The 18,104-nt window shown below is 37.0% G+C and overlaps 1 protein-coding gene across 23 annotated transcripts in view; it reads left to right on the top strand.

Annotated features, from left to right (window-relative positions):
• kcnma1a (potassium large conductance calcium-activated channel, subfamily M, alpha member 1a) overlaps nt 1-18,104 on the top strand; it is a 220,815-nt gene that overhangs the window by 137,351 nt on the left and 65,360 nt on the right. For 22 of the 23 annotated variants that reach the window (XM_056248127.1, XM_056248111.1, XM_056248126.1 and 19 more), the window contains exons 4-8: nt 5,508-5,601; nt 5,770-5,881; nt 16,244-16,319; nt 17,283-17,358; nt 17,767-17,937. In XM_056248127.1, the coding sequence (XP_056104102.1) occupies nt 5,508-5,601; nt 5,770-5,881; nt 16,244-16,319; nt 17,283-17,358; nt 17,767-17,937 (529 nt within the window). Of the gene's footprint in view, nt 1-5,507; nt 5,602-5,769; nt 5,882-14,078; nt 14,337-16,243; nt 16,320-17,282; nt 17,359-17,766; nt 17,938-18,104 lie in introns of those variants that run through there. The other variant, XM_056248129.1, reaches the window with a different exon arrangement.

Raw genomic sequence — 18,104 nt, 5'->3', positions numbered from 1 at the left:
TAAGATTTCTGAGCAGGGATACTTTCTGCATGGATGCCACATGGCAGGAGATCTCTTGTAATTGCAGAGTGTGAAGTGACAGTGAGCTCAAGGATCAGGCGCTTTGTGTTTCACAGCGTACATGTGTTGACGGTTGTGCATTTTGAGACGCCGCTAATTGTAACTTGATAGAAAGCTCTTCCTGACCATTAAAGGGATAGTTCACCAAAATAATGTAAATTTGCTGTAAATTTACTCTCAGGCCATCCAAGATCTAGGAGTCTTTTTTTCTCCAGAACAGTAAAGAATTTTTTTGCTGAAACCGTGGTCCTTGGTGATTCATATAATGTCAATGGCTACTGTCACTTTGAGAGTAAAAAAAAAAAACATATACAAGCAAAACAATTGATACCTCTGGCTCCTGGCGATACATTGAGGTCTTGGGAAGTGAAACGATCGGTTTGTGCAAGAAACTGAACATTATTTATAAAATTATTACCTGTAATCCACTGCCTCGGCAAATGGTCCTGAGCGCGTTCACGACAGTCTGGCACCCGAGCTTCCTGTCACATAATGACATGTATGGGAGCTCAAATGTTGGGAATCTGTGAAAAGTCAATCTTAAATTTTTTATATAGGTTACGGCATCTAGGATAAGCACAAGTAAGTACCTTTTTGACGAACAATACAACAGATGTGTCCTCCCTCTCTGTTGTAAACAGACACAGCGTCAACTCACACATGAGTTTGCCCCCGTGCATATGCCATAATGCGACAGAAAGACTGTTGCTCCTCAACTAATTAATCACACATTTTTCTGTAATTAATCGAGATGAATCGCTCCTAACATTAAAGGAGTCATATGATGTGATTTCTTGTTTTCTTTTTTCTTTAGTATGTTATGTAGCTGTTAGTGCAAGTATAAGATCTGCAGTTACAAAGCTCAGAGTGTGAAACCTAAAGAGATATCCTTTATAAAAGGCTTCCTAAAACGCTTCCTTCAAACACGCCCCCACAAATCTACGTCAGTGTGCGGGGGCAGAGTTTTATAACACCGCCCAAATGTATACGCAAAGAAAGAAGGCGTAACTTTTATTCTCGCTTTATTATTGTTGCCACCCGGCACCGCCATATCGTGGAGACACTGTGTTTTTCGTTGCGAAAGCCAAACTACTTTGTTTGGCCTTCCAAAAGAGGACACAATTAGAAAACAGTGCTTAAGCTTTATTTACAACACTGTTCCAGGACAGTACAACTACAATTTTCGACTGTGTGCTGCGCATTTTTCGGAGGACTGTTTCCAGAACTGTGTGAAGGCCGGCTGTGCATAAAGGCTGATTCTAAAAAGTGGGGCAATTCCATCTTTGCAAGTAACGTTACAGTCTGGCGCTTCTGACTCTCAGACACAGCCTGTAAGTATGTTTTCATATTTAAAAAATTCAGAGCACACCGCACTTTTCAGAACGATGAACTTTGTAGAAATCGATGCGTTTCAGAAAGGCGGGGCATAGAGGAGCAACAATGTACAGTATGTGTAAAATAATAACTTTTTTGAACCTAAAACCGCGTAAACACATTGCATTCAACCAAATACACAAAATAATGTTATTTTTAGAACCATCATATGACCCTTTTTAACGTTTTGAATATATTTTTATATTGTAATTTCATATTTAATCTCCAAATTAATGTAGAAACAACATAAAGACAGTATATTTAAACTATTTATTTAATGGCATTTTTTATGAAAGAAGGCCAGTATCACCGATACCAGTACTGCTATGAAATAAAATAAAAATCCCCCCCCCCTCCCCTCAATTATAGCCATTATAAGCATTCAGCATTACAGTATAGGCCTAATTAAAAGCTATCAATTTTAACATCTATTAGGCTTTAAAAAATGTAACAAATTTTAATTTAAGTGAACTTAAAACAATCTTCATTACACCAATTGTAATAAATGTCACATTTACCTGTGCCTTTCAATATATCAGGGCTTAATTTTTTCCTATTGGCCCAGTCAGACCGGTTTAGATTTTTCATTGGCCTGTCAAAATGCACAAAAAAAGTTATTGTTTCCTTTGTTTTTGAGCCAGTGCTTTAAGAGTTTCAGGTTGGTTTGGTAGGATATTCACAGAAATTAAATAAAGTTATCAAACACTTCACAGTCTTCACTGCATAATTTATAAATTAAATATAGATTAATCCCTATTAAGCTACAAATGTTATTCAGTCAAGAGCAGTGAGTGATTTTCTCTTTTTCTTTTGTTGTATGATTGTCCTTAATGACAAACAGCAGAGGGTTTATTAGGCAGCTGTCACTTTAAGACCTGCAGCACATGACACGGATCCCATTTTCTCACAACTCTTTACATTCATTTAAGCAGTGGCGGCTCCAGACAATTTTGATTGGGGGGGCAATGGGGGGTCCTGGTCATTTCAAGGGGGGTCTCATGAAAACCAACAAAAAATACAGTGGACACGGCTAATAACTGCATATTGCTGCTACTTAACAACAAAAACAACACAGCATATCAACTACTTTGTTTTAAATTAATTAATCAATTGCAGTTTGCAAACAATATGCTCGAACTTTAATTGCCATAGCCACACCCATGACAGAAAACATATTTACAAAATAGTATCCTCCTCATCCTCCAATTCCTCGGTGTCCTCTGTTTCCAGTCTTTACTAAGAAATCCTATGAAAAATAATTTACAAAATCTTCTGCAGGACAGTTCAATTCTTTACAATAATATAATATATTATGAAAGAAAATTAAGCTGTTACACTGAGATGGTTTAGGAAAACCATAAAGTGTTTTTGTACAGTCAATTAATTGTACAGGCAGCATTAAACCATCAAAGTTAAATGATTGTTTATAGCTTATGAATTTCCTAGCCTATATTTTCTTTAGCAGGGGGTTTCAAACTTTTTAATGGCAATGAGCCCTAAACAATACCCTTGTGAGATTCTTTATTTAGGCTTTAAATATAATAAAATATATGCCTAATATAATATAAAAAAAAAAAAAAAATGAATTGAAGTATTTTAAGTGATATATCCGTTTAAATGCTTCAATTTGTTTTCATATTATATTATTATAATATGAAAACAAACTGAAGCATTTACTGTAAATAGCTAGATCTAATAGCTTAATATATTTTCAAGAAAAGTGAATATGTGAACTCTTTTATAGTAGCCTAATCTAACCATGCCTGAAACTATTTAAATCTATGTAAACTAATGATGTATTTTGAGTTTGCACGCAGGTGGGTGTGTAATTGTTACCGTTCTGTGTCCATCATCCGTTATTTCCACCACTTTAATCAAACCACTCTTCTTTAAAACATGATATTGTGATTTTATTTCACATGTCTTTGCGTTTCTCGTCGCCTCTCGTATTGAGATATTTGGTCCGCACACACGACTCACTGGCAATCACACGCGCTCACATCGTTCTCTTTCTTTGAAACCTGTTAACTGCACTCACCAGTTTGAGCACTGCAATTATTTCTCACATACAATCAAATGGATTTCCCCACACATTTCGCGTCAGTCCTCTGCGTGGCATATTATTCTTTTCTGCGCGGCCGCGGCATCAGAAGTGCACGACCGCGCACGCGCGCAGCTTAGAGGGAACGTGATTCTTATGTTTATATATTTTGTATGTCGAATAAATTAATTATTTATTATTGTTATGTTCTGCGTAGTTTGAAGATAAACATTTTAAAATATTTATCCCGGATATATATTTTTTATTAATCAGGAAGGGGGTGGGGGGGGGGTCAAATGGGGGGTCAAAGCATTTTTTGGGAGGGTCTTGAGACCCCCCCTGGCGCCGCCGCTGCATTTAAGACTTCTTTCAACTAATTTAAGACTGTACTTGCGAGGATACTTAACAAAACCGTAATTTTGGCATAATTTTGCGTGTTTTTGTCCGTTCAAACTCAGCCTGAAGGGCCTTTCTGTGTGCATGAGTCGTGTGTGCATGTGTCACACAGACAGGAGATTCACAGATGCATACCAGTACCGCACTGCGTTCTCTTTTGTGTCTTATAGTCCTTGAATGGTTTAAAAGCATTTGCATTAATAAGATGATAGTCATAAAATGTAACGCTAGCCAAAGGATGATTCAAAAAACGGATGTTGCGTTAATTTCTTTAAATATTTTTAACATGCTAAACTGAAAAAAATAATCGCATGCACTAACGCCTTAATTTTAACAGCCCTAATTTTAAAACATGTAAATCATTTTCTGTTTCTTGCACAGACAGTTTTGCTTCATAAGACCTCAATGTATCGTCAGGAGCCATGGGTATTAATTTTGTTTTGCCTGTATTATTATTTTTTTTGACTCTCTTGTCACAGTAGCCATTGACTTATATTGTATTATATGAATCATGAAGGACCACGGTTTCAGGCAAAACTCTTCTTTACTGTTCTCCTAAAGAAAAAAATCACTTTCATTTTGAATGGCCTAAGGGTTAGTAAATTAACAGCAAATTTAAATGTTTGGGTGACCTATCACTTTAAGGCCAAAAGTAGCTAGTTAAACTTGCATTATGGGCCCCTTTTTCCTTAATTTGGCTGTCTTTTCTTTAGTTTGATATTATTTATGTCTAGTGAATTTCAAGGCTGGTCTCTAAATTACTTCCTATGAGATAATGCCAGTGAAAGGCAAGCACCTCATTAACCTCAGCTCAAAGGCTTTTGGCTTATGAAATGAAGCCTTTTAATTAATTGAACCATTCAACAGTTGAGTTAACCATCCCAGTTGTACTGAATAAATCAGAAATGCTGTTATATATTTTAAAATGTATTCTAACAGATAAAGGCAACTGGTGCTTTAAGACAGTCCTGAATCATATCAATGTCTTTCAACGTTCCTGATGTCTTGACTGTGTGTCAAAATATAATGTATTAAAAAGGTATTATAATGCAATGCATTCATGGTACTGTACATTATATCACAATAAGTTGTATTTTCCTGTGAATAATTGTAGTAGTCATAAACTATTCATGTTTGTTTTAAACAAACAAACAACATGTGTTTTAAAACACGTTTAACTTCAACATTTTGTTTACATTTTATTGTCATTGCACTAAGTACAGAACCAATGTATAAAGATATAACCAAAAGTATGCAAATAACAAATAAAGTATGCAAATAAATTATTTTATGTAAGGTATAAATATCATTTTCATGCAAATGAATATTGTATTATTTATGCAAACTTTTATGTAGGTTATATAAGAGTAGTACAATATATAGTCCGGAAAAGTATGACAAAAAGGCAAGTTTGATAATGTTACAGGGTGTGTTTTATATTATATGTGCATATTTATAATTCATCATGTGTTTATAATCAGAAAGAAAAGAAAATACATTTTGCCTAAAAAACAAAACAAAACAATTTTTAGGACCATTCAGATTAAGTTTGTATTTTGACATTATTTCCATGCCAATTAAATCATGTATCTGTTTGAAATTGAATTAACATTTATTTGTTTTTCTTTCTCCATAGTCCTATAGAATCCTGTCAGAATTTCTACAAAGACTTCACATTACAAATTGACATGGCATTCAATGTGTTCTTCTTACTCTACTTTGGCCTGCGTGTAAGTACATACTTCATACTCAACATATTTCTATCACATTCTGCACACCCAGTAATATTTTTTTGTCACCAATAACTTTTAATGTAACATTCTAATATAACATTCTAAAATATGATCCCCTTTAAAACTATGTGATATTGACCCGTTTTCCATTTCATCTTCTTCCAGTTCATAGCAGCCAATGATAAGCTGTGGTTCTGGTTGGAGGTGAACTCAGTGGTGGACTTCTTCACCGTACCGCCCGTGTTTGTGTCAGTTTATCTGAACAGGAGCTGGTTGGGTAAGTCTCCAAACACTCCTCACTCCCCTTTCCCTCTCCTGACCCTCCTGTCAGTCCCTGAACCACAGGGCAGCAGTCACAGAAACAGCTCAAACTACAGATAGAGGAGACAGAGGACACACTGATGATGAGACCAGGGCAAATGTTTGAACAGGAGCTTTTTTTGATTATTAAGCCAAGCTGCCATGGTTTGTTGTCACTCTCTGTCATGGGAAACCCAAGAATAGCTACAAAATGTCATGGCTTGGAAATTTGGCAAACTGCAAAGATCATTATGTGGCATAGGTGAAGAAAGGCTGAGAAGAATGTTAAGAGCGTGAGTTGACTTGGGGCTTTAATTATGCTGGGATAATAGCATTACCAGGCTTCTCAGCCTGCGAGGGGCACACTGACCAACATAAGCCAGAATGGACTAGCTTTTTAAATCTTGCTTCTCTAAACTGGGCTAACAAAAAGGTGATATTTGGAAAGGGGAAAGTGTACGTTCCTGTATAAGGCTTACTTTTAAGTAGCCAGTGGGGCGAGTAAGCACCCTCGGTTTGATGGTAATGATTTCCCATCACAATATGTTTGTGTCAAAGTTGGGGTGAGTGACAGGTGAGACACGACTACGGTGTAAAGTGACTGTGTGTGTGTGCCTGTGTATCCTGTTTCCAAAGAGGTTAGGAAAGCATCTCTGCTTGATACTACCGAATGTAAACACACTCGTTTATAACCATTACGCCACCTGTGTCATTGGTGCTTTCCAAAACAACTGTAAAAACACATCACATCAAAAAAACACAAACACATCAAAAAACAGTAGTTAATAATTAAGTACTTTGGTAGCCAGCTTTAGAGAACTGTCATCTTCTGCCATGGTGCTGTTTGAATAATGCATTAGAAAAGGAGAAGTTCATCAACAAATCTGTCATTTTAATGGTGTTCCTCCCTACCGAGCATTTAAATGAAAATCAAATAAAAGCTGCTATCAACATCCACCTAATAACAGCTGTTTGGCTGAGCGGCATATGTAAACAGTTGAGGACTTGCCCGTGCAGTCCAAATGCTGAGGAAGTTTGAGCACTGAACTCGTTAAAAGCTCGAAACCAATAGGAGTATAATGGTTTGGAGTCAGACCAATTTTGTAATCAGAGTGTGTTTCCTAACTTCACAGATGTAATTTCACACGTCCACAATTTCAGGCATTGTCGTCTACTGTTTACACAACAGCAATGATGCTTGTAGAAGCATCACGATTAAAATATTTACGGGATGTAGAATTTTAATCAAAGAAACTAGACTTTAGCTTCAGTTTTCCTTTTTTTTTAAGCCGTCAAAACCAATTGAATGAGTAGTGAAAGATCAAATGAATTTATTATACACAATAAATAATTGAGATTTGGACAAGTCCCAATTATGCTAAACTTTAAAGGAGGTATATTCTGTACACTACCGTTCAAAAGGAGTCAGGATTTTTTTTGGAAAGATATTAAGGGCGGGCACATTAAATTGTTTAAAAGTTAAAGTGAAGACAATTATAATGTTACATGATTTCTATTTCAAATAAATGCTGTTCTTTAGAATTTTCTATTCTTCAAAGTCTGAAATATATTAGTTTCCATAAAAATATTAACTGTGTTCAACATTGATCAGACTGGAGAAATTATGCTGAAAATTCAGCTCTACCATCACATGAATGAATGTAATGTGTAATTTGCTTTGATGCAAATTGATGTAATACTGTTTAAAATTTTAAAAACTAAAGCTTGTTAAACTCAGCTAGAGCACTCCAGTGGACAAAACACACTCTGGGCCCTATTTTAACGATCTAATCGCATGGTGTAAAGCGCAGGGTGCAAGTTCACTTAGGGCGTGTGTCCAAATCCACTTTTGCTAGTTTAACGACTGAAAAAATGGTCGGCACGCCAGGCACATGGTCTAAAAGGGTTGTCCCTATTCTCTTAATGAGTAGTGGGTGTGTTTTGGGATTTGCGTGCGTTAAACCAATCAGAGTCTCATTCCCTTTAAATGCCAGTTGCACTCGCGCCATGGCGGATTTGCTATTTACATGACAGAATTTGATAGTGGAAAGACCGAGCACGCGCTCCAGAGCGCAAACGGAACTGCTCGTGCGCGAGGTAAAAGTGCGCAAGCATATCATCTACGGGACAAGCCGGATTCCACCATATCTTTATGTACACAATAATAATATTTTACATTGTAATCCTTTTATTTGAAACATTTGGCATGTTTATGTGCTGCTGTGCGTCCCTGTCTGTCCCTAAGCAGAGTGCACGCGTGTTTTTGAACCCGCCTATAGGCGCACATTACTAACGTGCTCTTTTAAATAACAAAAAAAAATATTGCGCCATTGACTTTAGACCAGGTTTCAGTCTATTTGCCTCAAAATAGCAACGCGCCAACAATGGGCCTGAACACACCTCGTTTTCAGACCTCGTTTGCATTGCGCCGGGTGTAAGATAGGGCCCTCTGTACAGTAAACGTGAAGTATGGATATGAAACACAGAATGAATGTGCTCCTGGTACTTTTGGGGACATGGTATGGGCCTGTCTTGCAGAATAAAGCCATCTCAAAGACCAAAGAGTGCTCTCACAGAACAGAGACAAATTCTCAGACATGATGAAAGACTGTGAAACAGGCGGCATATGAAATCTGGAGCAACATCAGCCACGTGTCCAACACCATCAGCAAACTCTGAATGGAGGGAACTACAGTGGTCATATGTTACATAATGACAATATACAGAAGATCAGAGGTATATTAATCTCAGCGAAAAGAGCTTTTAGAGAACAAACAGCATAATAAACATTGAGGAATTGTCAGGCCCTCGAGAGCGAGCACTCCTGGACTAAATTTCCACCAGGACAAATCATAATCAGACCCTTTTATAATATAGTTGTTTGTCGAAACCCTGCTGTAAATGTGTCGTGTAACATGTAAACTAAAGCCAAATGTATGGAAGAAAATTAATGACAAATGTTTTTGAAACAAAAAAGCTTGTTGAACTGCACTAATTGAAAAAAATATGCATTGCACTAACCGTGCTTGCATTTTAATGCATTGTATTTTTAAGGCTTGCATTTCTATGGGCTGAAATTCAACATGGTTGTATATTTAAGCTTTGAATATTTCAACTCATTTCACTCACATTTTCAAGAACTATTGTATTCTGGACCCCCTGGTCCCACCCTGTAAAGGAAACTATGATGGATCATAATTAAATCTGCTGTAGGGACTGTCAAAGACCCTGGCACATGAGTGAACCTTGGCTATACCTTTACCACTCTGAAAATTGGACCTTGATTAAAGCAATGTTTTGACTAAAGCAAAATTTGAAGGGTATGCAGAGACCCTCTTCTGGGAAATAGAAATTAATCTTCTCAAAGCAGTGCAGGAGAATATTTTTAAACACAAGAGTTGTGTATGGATTAGCACGAGGCTCTTATACCACACTAGCTTCCTTCATCTTTGCAATCAGTTAACAACACGTACTTGACTCTGAAATGGAGACGTTTTGTGAGTTAAAGCTGTATCTGTCTGGGAAGAGAAGGCATTAATCACAGTGTCTTATGTGAGGAGATCTAGTGCATATTAATGGAGGGTACGTATATAGAGGGAGATTCCTAGGTTCACTCTGCTTCAGTGATGTACTGTAGTCTTTTCCGTACTTCTCTTTTGAAAGGCGGTTTTCCTGAATGACATGTGATATAGCTTGGAGCTACAAACCATTTTAAACAAAATGAAACATTCTAATTTAGAATTGTGTTAAATACACATTACCATTCAAAATATTTTTTTAATGTCTTTGAAAGAAGTCTCTTATTCTCACCAAAGCTGCATTTATTTGATTGAGAAAACAGTAAAAACACTAATATAGTGAAATATTATTATAATTTAAAATGTAATGTATTTCTGTCAAGGCAAAGCAGTCTTCATAATCCTGCAGAAATCATTCTGATATGCTGATTTGGTGCTCAAGAAACATTTGTATTATTATTAGTGTTAAAAACAGTTTGTGATAAATTTCCACTATTATTTGATGAATAGAAAGTTCACATTTTTTTCCTTTTTGAAGGTGGACAGCATGCGTAACTTTGTTTTTGTATTTGCAACAGGGTTTAACCCTCTGGGGACCAGCGTGTTTTTGGGGCCCTTGGGATGTTTTGACATGCACTGACATTTGTGCTTTTTTCAGTTATTTATAAACATGTTAATGGCAAAGGTGTAAATTCACTCTATATAGCACAGACGGGACTACCATGATAAGTGAGCAACATGTATGTACATGTTTGTATTTTTAAGAGAATAATGTTTATGTGTGGTTATTGAAAAAAAATAAAAATGAAAGTTGCTGAAATAAGACCACAAAACACATATTAATTATTTCTTCACAATACTTTTGAAAATTGTATCACATAGTCTAGAGTATTTGCTCCAAAACTATGTGAGAATCATCCTGACTGCTCATTCAGATAAGTCAATAAAGTATTTTACATTTTTAATGACGTGTTTTGTTTGAGAAAGCTTTATGCAGGAGGCGTGATCTCTCATTAATATGTGTGGCATTTCACACCTGAGAAAGACAAAGACCCTCCCCATAATGGCCCTATTAGGTGCTATCAGGCCATATCATTACAGGAGCCTTGCACAAAGAATGAGGAGATTTAAAAAAAGAATGGCTTTTAGATTGTTTGGATTTATATAAGGAAAATACAGGGTGCATACGTCTGGACACTTCTATCACACACCCTTCACCATATAGACATGGTTTTATTTCAGTTCAAAGTTCAAAGTTAGAGTTGGAAACATCTTGAAAAGAAAATTGTCTTTTTCCATAAATGTCTTAGTTTGATCATACATATTTCAAAGTTGAGGATTCATTATTTTGATATAGCTTGAACAAACACTATAACATCTTAGTTGATTAGTTTATTGACAAAACATACTATATATTTAACATATGAGCAGAAACTCCGAACAAAAGCTTATTTGATGTCTATTTTAGAGTAAAAACTTTATCCAAAACTAGTCAACGAAATGTTGTCTTTTATTTAGTCTGTAACAGTACGTATCTGTGCGTTCATTCATTCACACACACACAAACATGATTCACATTTAAACAGTATGCTATTTTTCCGTTTACAGACACTAACGTTATTCTATATCGCGATTAGAACAAAGCACTTGCATAAAACACTTACTTCTCAGCTGAATCTGTTGCTCCTCCTCGAAGTGAAAATAAACCAGCACTTGTTCTGTGGTAAATTGTCCCAGGATTGTTCCTCATATAGCCGCGCAAGACGACAGTAGATTTATCTGACTAAAAAATAATGTGTGTTTTCAGAGTTTATGGGCGTAAACGCGTCTCAATGTGTTGCTTCACATATTTGCGTTTGAATAGCGCGTGCTCTCCGTGGGCGTGTCACATTACCAGAGATAATCAGCTGAGAGAACGATAATGAGACGGGCTGACACGTCTCTCTTTTTATATAGATGACATAAACGGAGAATATTAATTTTAGTTTTGAATCAGATCATTTAAAAGTACAAACTCAAATGATTTAAAAGATATATTGCTTATGGCTGGGTGAATAGTATTAGCTGAGTTGTGTGGAAGATTAGAGACGTGCTCCAGAAAAAAAGTTCACGGTGACCGAGAGGCAGAACGCACACCCTGTTTATTTTCTTTATTTTACAAAAGCACAATATTTTATTTCGATTGTATGTGGGGACATAAAAAAGTAGACATTTAACAGATTATTTTCTCATATTTCTTAGCTCTATATGAACAGAAATGATGGTAGTACTTTAAGTCTATTTTTCTGCTATGTGAAAAAAAACGAGCAAAACGCGCCGGTGCGTTTCTGGTCCCCAGAGGGTTAAACAAACAACCAAATGTACCCAATGCTTTGTAAGAGTCTGATTATGATTAATAAAAAAAGCAAGAAATGAGTATATGCTAATGTAACATTCTCAGTGGTTACGGGTTCTGATCTACTCTATACAAATTTTCATTTTAATAAATCAATTTCTGCAAATGTAATTTAATAGATGTATATCAAAGTTATTTGTTTTCTGATGGAGTTTGTGGTGGTTGATTCTCACCATCAGTGGTCCCAGTCCATCCCTGAAAAAGTGGATATTAAGTACTACTGCCATCTGGTGGGTTGAAGCAGTAATGTGCCACACTACTGGAACTAGAAGATTCTCGGTTAGGAATAAGAGTCGCATGACCAGAAGAAGAAAAATCTGTGAAGGAAACTAATTTGTGCTTTAAGCCTCTTTCATATATAAAACCCTCTCTCACATGGCAGGCTTCAGTACATGCCTGCGCGGATGCATTCTGGGAGAAACGAGCGACGAATAATCCCGGCGGCCCTTTATCCCCTTTAAACATGTTCAGTATTCCCTGATTGAGAAAAAGAACCAGTGGTTTGTGTCTGTAACACACGTGACATGCTGTTGGTCTGTGGGCCTGCAGATGTGAATGAAATAGTCTGAATGAGCATCTGTCCATTCTACACATGTCCATTAAACCTGCTTCAGTGCATAGCACTGGCCTACTCTCCTGGATCCTGTGCCACGGGCTTTTCCACTGCTGAGACAGAAACATGCTATGCAGGTTCACCAAAGGTCCATGGGAAATTACTGATGCACAACGTAGATACCAATGTGGCTACATAGGTACATTGTAACAAACAGCAGTATTTAGCTTTATACACTACTGTTCAAAAGTTTGGTATCACTAAGGTTTTTTAACGTTTTTGAAAGATGATTTAAAATACAAACCTTTTGTAAAAATATAAATGTCTTTACGGTATTTTTGCTAAATTTGATTTATTTCACAGACACCCTAGGAAGTCGAGGAAGGTCTCGGTTTTTGTTTCGTTACAAACTGTTCACACATTAGCACAAAAAAACGATTAATACATTAAAATTTGTATACATATTGCCCCTTTAAGTGACTTGGAACAGATTGAAAATAGCGTTTCTCTTGCAAAGTGCACAGTAGACTTAATGAGAATTAGAAATAATAGGTTGCTCCGCTAGTATAACAAGACTTGGCACATACATATTGTGTAAAATAGTCCGTTTTAAAAATTATATTTAATACTTTAATTACTTTATTTTGATATTTGGTGGTATTGAATAAACTTAAAGTATGTCTGTAATGATTTTATTTTGTCTGCCATCTTGGAGTCATTGTTAGCACTGAGCTTGCCACAGTACATTCTTGGATTGTCTTCTCTTGAAAGGATACGTGCGGAGCTGCCCAGAATGTTGTCAAAATGAGTTCATGCGATCTTAGATGGCAACATAATGTTGACAACAGCCTTACTTTTGAATCAGCCTTTGTATCAGGAGCGTTCCTGATGCCTTAAAGGAAGCGTTCAGCCAAAAATAAAAATTCTAATCATTTACTCACCCTCATGTCATTTCAAACCTGTATGAGTTACTTTCTTCTGCTGAACAACAACAACAACAAAACATATTTTGTGAAATTAGTGTTCTTCCATGCAATGAAAGTCAGTGGTAACCTAAAGCGTTTGGTTATTAACATATCAAAATATCTCCTTTTATGACACCTTTGGAGTACAGTGAATATAGATGAGTTCAACAGCAAGATTACGCCACTTCATTTAGAAAGCAATTATTGCTATGAAATGTATTATCTTTCGAGTATAACACAGAATTACAGTTCTGTGTTATTACAGTTCTGCACAGAATTACAGTTATCAGTAAAATAAAAATAAACAAATAAAAAAAACTCATGAGAACACTTCAAGTACAACCCCAGTGATTAATTCAGGATTGTTTTTTCTTTCCATTTCCGTTTTCATTTTAACAGATCTAAATCTCTAGAAGGGTTCAGTGTATACAAAAGCTAGTCACCTCGCTTAAACAGAGAGGGGATCAAAGACAAGATACGTGCGTGGGAGTTTAATATTGAAAAGATCAGACCAAATACGTCAGAGATTGTGGCTGCAATCAGATTTCCATCCAATGACAGGTTTCTCGGTCTAAGCTTGAAGGGTTTTTAGTATTGTTAAACAGTCTTTTAGACACATTCTGGCGTTCACGCTCTATGAGACTCTCTAGGCTCTATCACTTTTTCTCGGAGTCAAAATTAGATTTTTTCTTTTTTGATCAAGTAAATCTGAGGTTGCACATTTTATAAGTTCTGAGGAAACATCACATTCTACATTTCTGGATTTATAAAGGAGTAGTAGGATCTCAGAATCATGATCACCAGCAAGCTGCTAGTGTTTCGGGGCCCACGGGGTGCTCTGGTCACGGAAACCGTTCAAGAGAGCGTACGGCGCAAAAAGTCGTGCGGTGAGCTGTTTCAGAACGGTTACCGTGTGAAGTTGGGCCCAGGCCAGACTGGAGATGGCAGGAGTGACAGTCAGAGCTCTTTTTTTTACTGCCTCCATGTGCTGTCTAAATGGGGTAAGACATCCAAGTTCTATTGAGGTGTTTTTGTTTCCTGTTGCTGAAGATAACCTCAAACTTGACGTCAAATATTTCTGCAAAGAGAAAGCGTGAATCCTGTCAGGACCTGATCCCCGCTCTCTGGCCCGACTTCACACAAATGTTGACACATTATATATTGAAAGGCCTATGGGTTTAGCGTCAGTATCTGTTCTATGATTTATGATAGAAATGCTTCAGCAACAGTAAAATAGTCATTCCTATCAGAAATACAAATGAAAACATGCAGAATCTAAATGAGACTGATGAAGGTGTGATGGCAAGATTAATTCAATCCGTTACACTTGGGTAAATTGTTCAAGTCAATCGACCATCGAAAAGCATCCAATAGCACTTTTTGTCCAAAAGTGTTAAATCTGTGAAATGTTGATTATATAATCTATTGTTTACGTCAGATTTCGCTTGAACGATCTGCCCTCCATCATCGTTCTTCAACATTGTCATGGTTTTGGCTCAAAAAGGGGGAAGCTTCAACAGGTTAAAGAACATTGAGTCAGTTTTTGTACAAATTTGGAATGAGAAAAACTAAGATGTTGTGATGTGCTTCTGAATAGATTATGTTTTTGAGGCTGAAAGCAGGACAAAAATTCTGTTTATGTAAGAAGTCTGCTGGAGCAGGTGATATTGTTCTCTAATCTGCTTCCTGATACACACACACACACACACGTACATGTGATTGCTCCATGACTCTTCTTTCTCTACTCTAAGCTCTAAATAAATTGTTAAAATAATACATGCTTAACAACTGATTGCAATACATAACAACAACCAAAAAACCTCAGGGACATGCCCAGGTCATATTTCAGATATTTGTAAAAAAAAAAGTATGAGGAACAATATTTTTGCTTAAAGTAGTTTTGCTTAAAGTAAATGGTCATGTTGTGTCAGTAGTTTTGCTTAAAATAAATGGTCATGAAAATTATGTTTAAGAATGATTAATAAATACAAATAAGAAAATTAAAAATCATTTAAGTAAATAAAAATATATATTACTGTAATGATTATTGTTACTCTAAAACATCATTGTCCTAGTTTTCATAAGATGTCTAAACTTTTGTTAGGGATTTTAAAATATGAGATATTCAGATTGGCAAATTTGTTTGTTAGGAATGGCAAAGTACCATACTACTCTTACTAGAAATGCAGTGTTTGCACACTATGCAGAAAATATCTGAACGAACTACTATATTAGTCAGAATTCATTATTATAACTCACAATGCAATGTGCTTGACCTTCCCGTTTCCAGAAGAATAAATGGACTGAAAATCTGTTTTATTTGTGACTCATCATATGACTGAGCTACTAAAATGTAGTAATTTTAACATTACATTGAAATTTGTGTGATGCTAGTTGTGTGTAATATGCCAATGACTGTTGAAGCAGTATACTGCTGTTTGACATGTTCATCACACTGTTTGTTGATTCACATACAGACTCATACATTTTTATTATTATTATTATGACTTTTTGTACTGTTATTATGAGGTCCTCCTCAACCCTCCTAAAATGTATCTAAGAACTTTTTTGTGGATATACATAAACATGTAAGGTTCAAAAATACGAGCAAGTAACACTAATACAAATCTTTATTGCATGGCTGTGATTTAAACTAAAGCTTTTTGACAATAATAATAATAAAAACAACAATAAAAAAAAGAGATCCATTTTGATATGTTCCACCCTAACTTTAAACACATCAATGCCAGAAAGAAAACTGAGCTTGACAAGCCATTCATGAGGTCAACATTTAAAATCAAATGTAGAATCCAGTATGCCATAAGTTGGTGTTCCATTCTGAACATAAAGATTGCTTTACAATAACAATTTTTTATTCATTCTTTTCTGCTTTTCTCCTCTCTTGTAGGTCTGAGGTTTCTAAGAGCCTTGAGATTGATACAGTTCTCAGAAATTTTACAGTTTTTGAATATCTTAAAAACAAGGTAAGGCCGACGACATATCACGCATCTCTCTCACTGTCCGTTTCAAAAGCTCCACTCCGCTGGCATCAACACACAGTCTGTACGGTCTCTGGTGTCCGTTCCTTCACTTACCCAGACTTGACCCAGAAGTCTGCGCCGAATGTTTTACATTAATCCCACACTGTGCGCTTTTAGTGTGCTGTAGGTAAGAGAACAGGGCCGCCATCCACCCTGATGAGTGCAAGAGTATGAAGCAGACAGGCCTCTGATTGATTCCTCCTCCGGCAGGCTGTCACACACATGACAGATCTCGTGGTATTTCGTAAAAAAAAAAGTCAATGAATCAGAAAGGAAGTGGGGAAAAAGCAGTCAGCACCCAACTCAGTGGTTGTAAAACCGCTGGACATTTCATTTATTTTAGCTGCTATCTCGTTTTTCATTCGGGGGAAATTGCTCAGATATATCACACTGACCTGACACAGCTGTCAACAGGACGTTACATTTCCACCACTGTATTTTCTCTCATTGGCTGCTAAAGAAGGGGTGTTCACATTGACGCCGATTTGCAGTGACCAGAAGTCTTTCATTTTCAGTGAGAGTGGCAATTTGAGGTGACATGAGCATCAGGAAAGTTGCCGACATAACATAGTTGGGGTCATCTGTACGCAAAACGCACAGTGACATGATGTGCCGACTACCAATGAGAGAACTAGCATGCAATCCACCCCCTGACACGCTGTAGAGTAGAAACCAACAGTGTGAACGCCTCTTTAGATATGCGCTGGTCATCCTCGGGATTCCACTGTCTTCTGATTTGTTTGCTGATAACTTGTGTGTTCACTCCCAGTGAGCAGCGTTACGGCAAGGCGCGGCTGGAAGCGGCCGCTCGTGTGTGTGTTGGGCTCAGTAGATGACTGACTGATCTGTACGTCAGTGTGATGCGTTTCACTTTGAGAGGTTTGATGTAACTCTCGTCTCTCACAGTAATTCCATCAAGCTGGTGAACCTGTGTTCCATCTTCATAAGCACATGGCTCACTGCTGCAGGATTCATTCATCTGGTGAGTGAAAAAACACACACACGCCCCCCCTCTCCCTATGCCCCAGGAGAAACTGACAAAGAAAGGAGTGCACGTGCAGATTCGTGGGAGGAAAAAGCTCCTAAACGAGCGTCACGTCTGTCCCTTTGTGCCGTATATGGTTTGTGTTGTAGTTCATCTAAAGGTTTGGTGTTTTGTTGTTCCTTTTCCGTATTTTTATTATTATTATTATTATTTATTTTCTTATCAGGATGTGCCAGAGGACATCTGTGCCACTAGATGGCAGTAAAGACTCTGATTGCCACTAAATCCTCAGTTTGGTTTCTCTCACAATTCATTTTTGTGATTTCTCTATGGACACTAGATGGCTGTAGAGGATCGTGTTTTGATCGCTCAGTAATTCTCTCTTCGCTCTCCTCTCCACTGCAGGTGGAAAACTCAGGGGATCCATGGGAAAACTTTCAAAACTCTCAACCGCTCTCATATTGGGAATGTGTGTACTTATTAATGGTCACTATGTCCACTGTGGGATATGGAGACGTCTATGCAAGAACCACTCTTGGACGCCTTTTCATGGTCTTCTTCATTCTTGGTGGTCTGGTAAAAACACTTTTCCTCTTGTAGGCACTCGATGCACCCCTCCTGCACCCCTTCCCCTACCCCATGCAAACGCCTTGCTCCAACTACCATGTAAAAATAAGACAACTCCTGTGATTTGACTCTCATAACTGTCGTCTTTCCACAGTCTTCATAATGGCCCAAATTAT

The sequence above is a fragment of the Rhinichthys klamathensis genome, unplaced genomic scaffold, assembly GCF_029890125.1.
Source record: "Rhinichthys klamathensis goyatoka isolate OS25496 unplaced genomic scaffold, OSU_Roscu_1.1 h1tg000053l_1, whole genome shotgun sequence".
In the NCBI taxonomy this organism is placed as follows: Eukaryota; Metazoa; Chordata; class Actinopteri; order Cypriniformes; family Leuciscidae; genus Rhinichthys; species Rhinichthys klamathensis.
The sequence above is the reverse complement of the archived record's forward strand: the minus strand, read 5'-3'. Positions and strand labels throughout refer to the sequence as shown.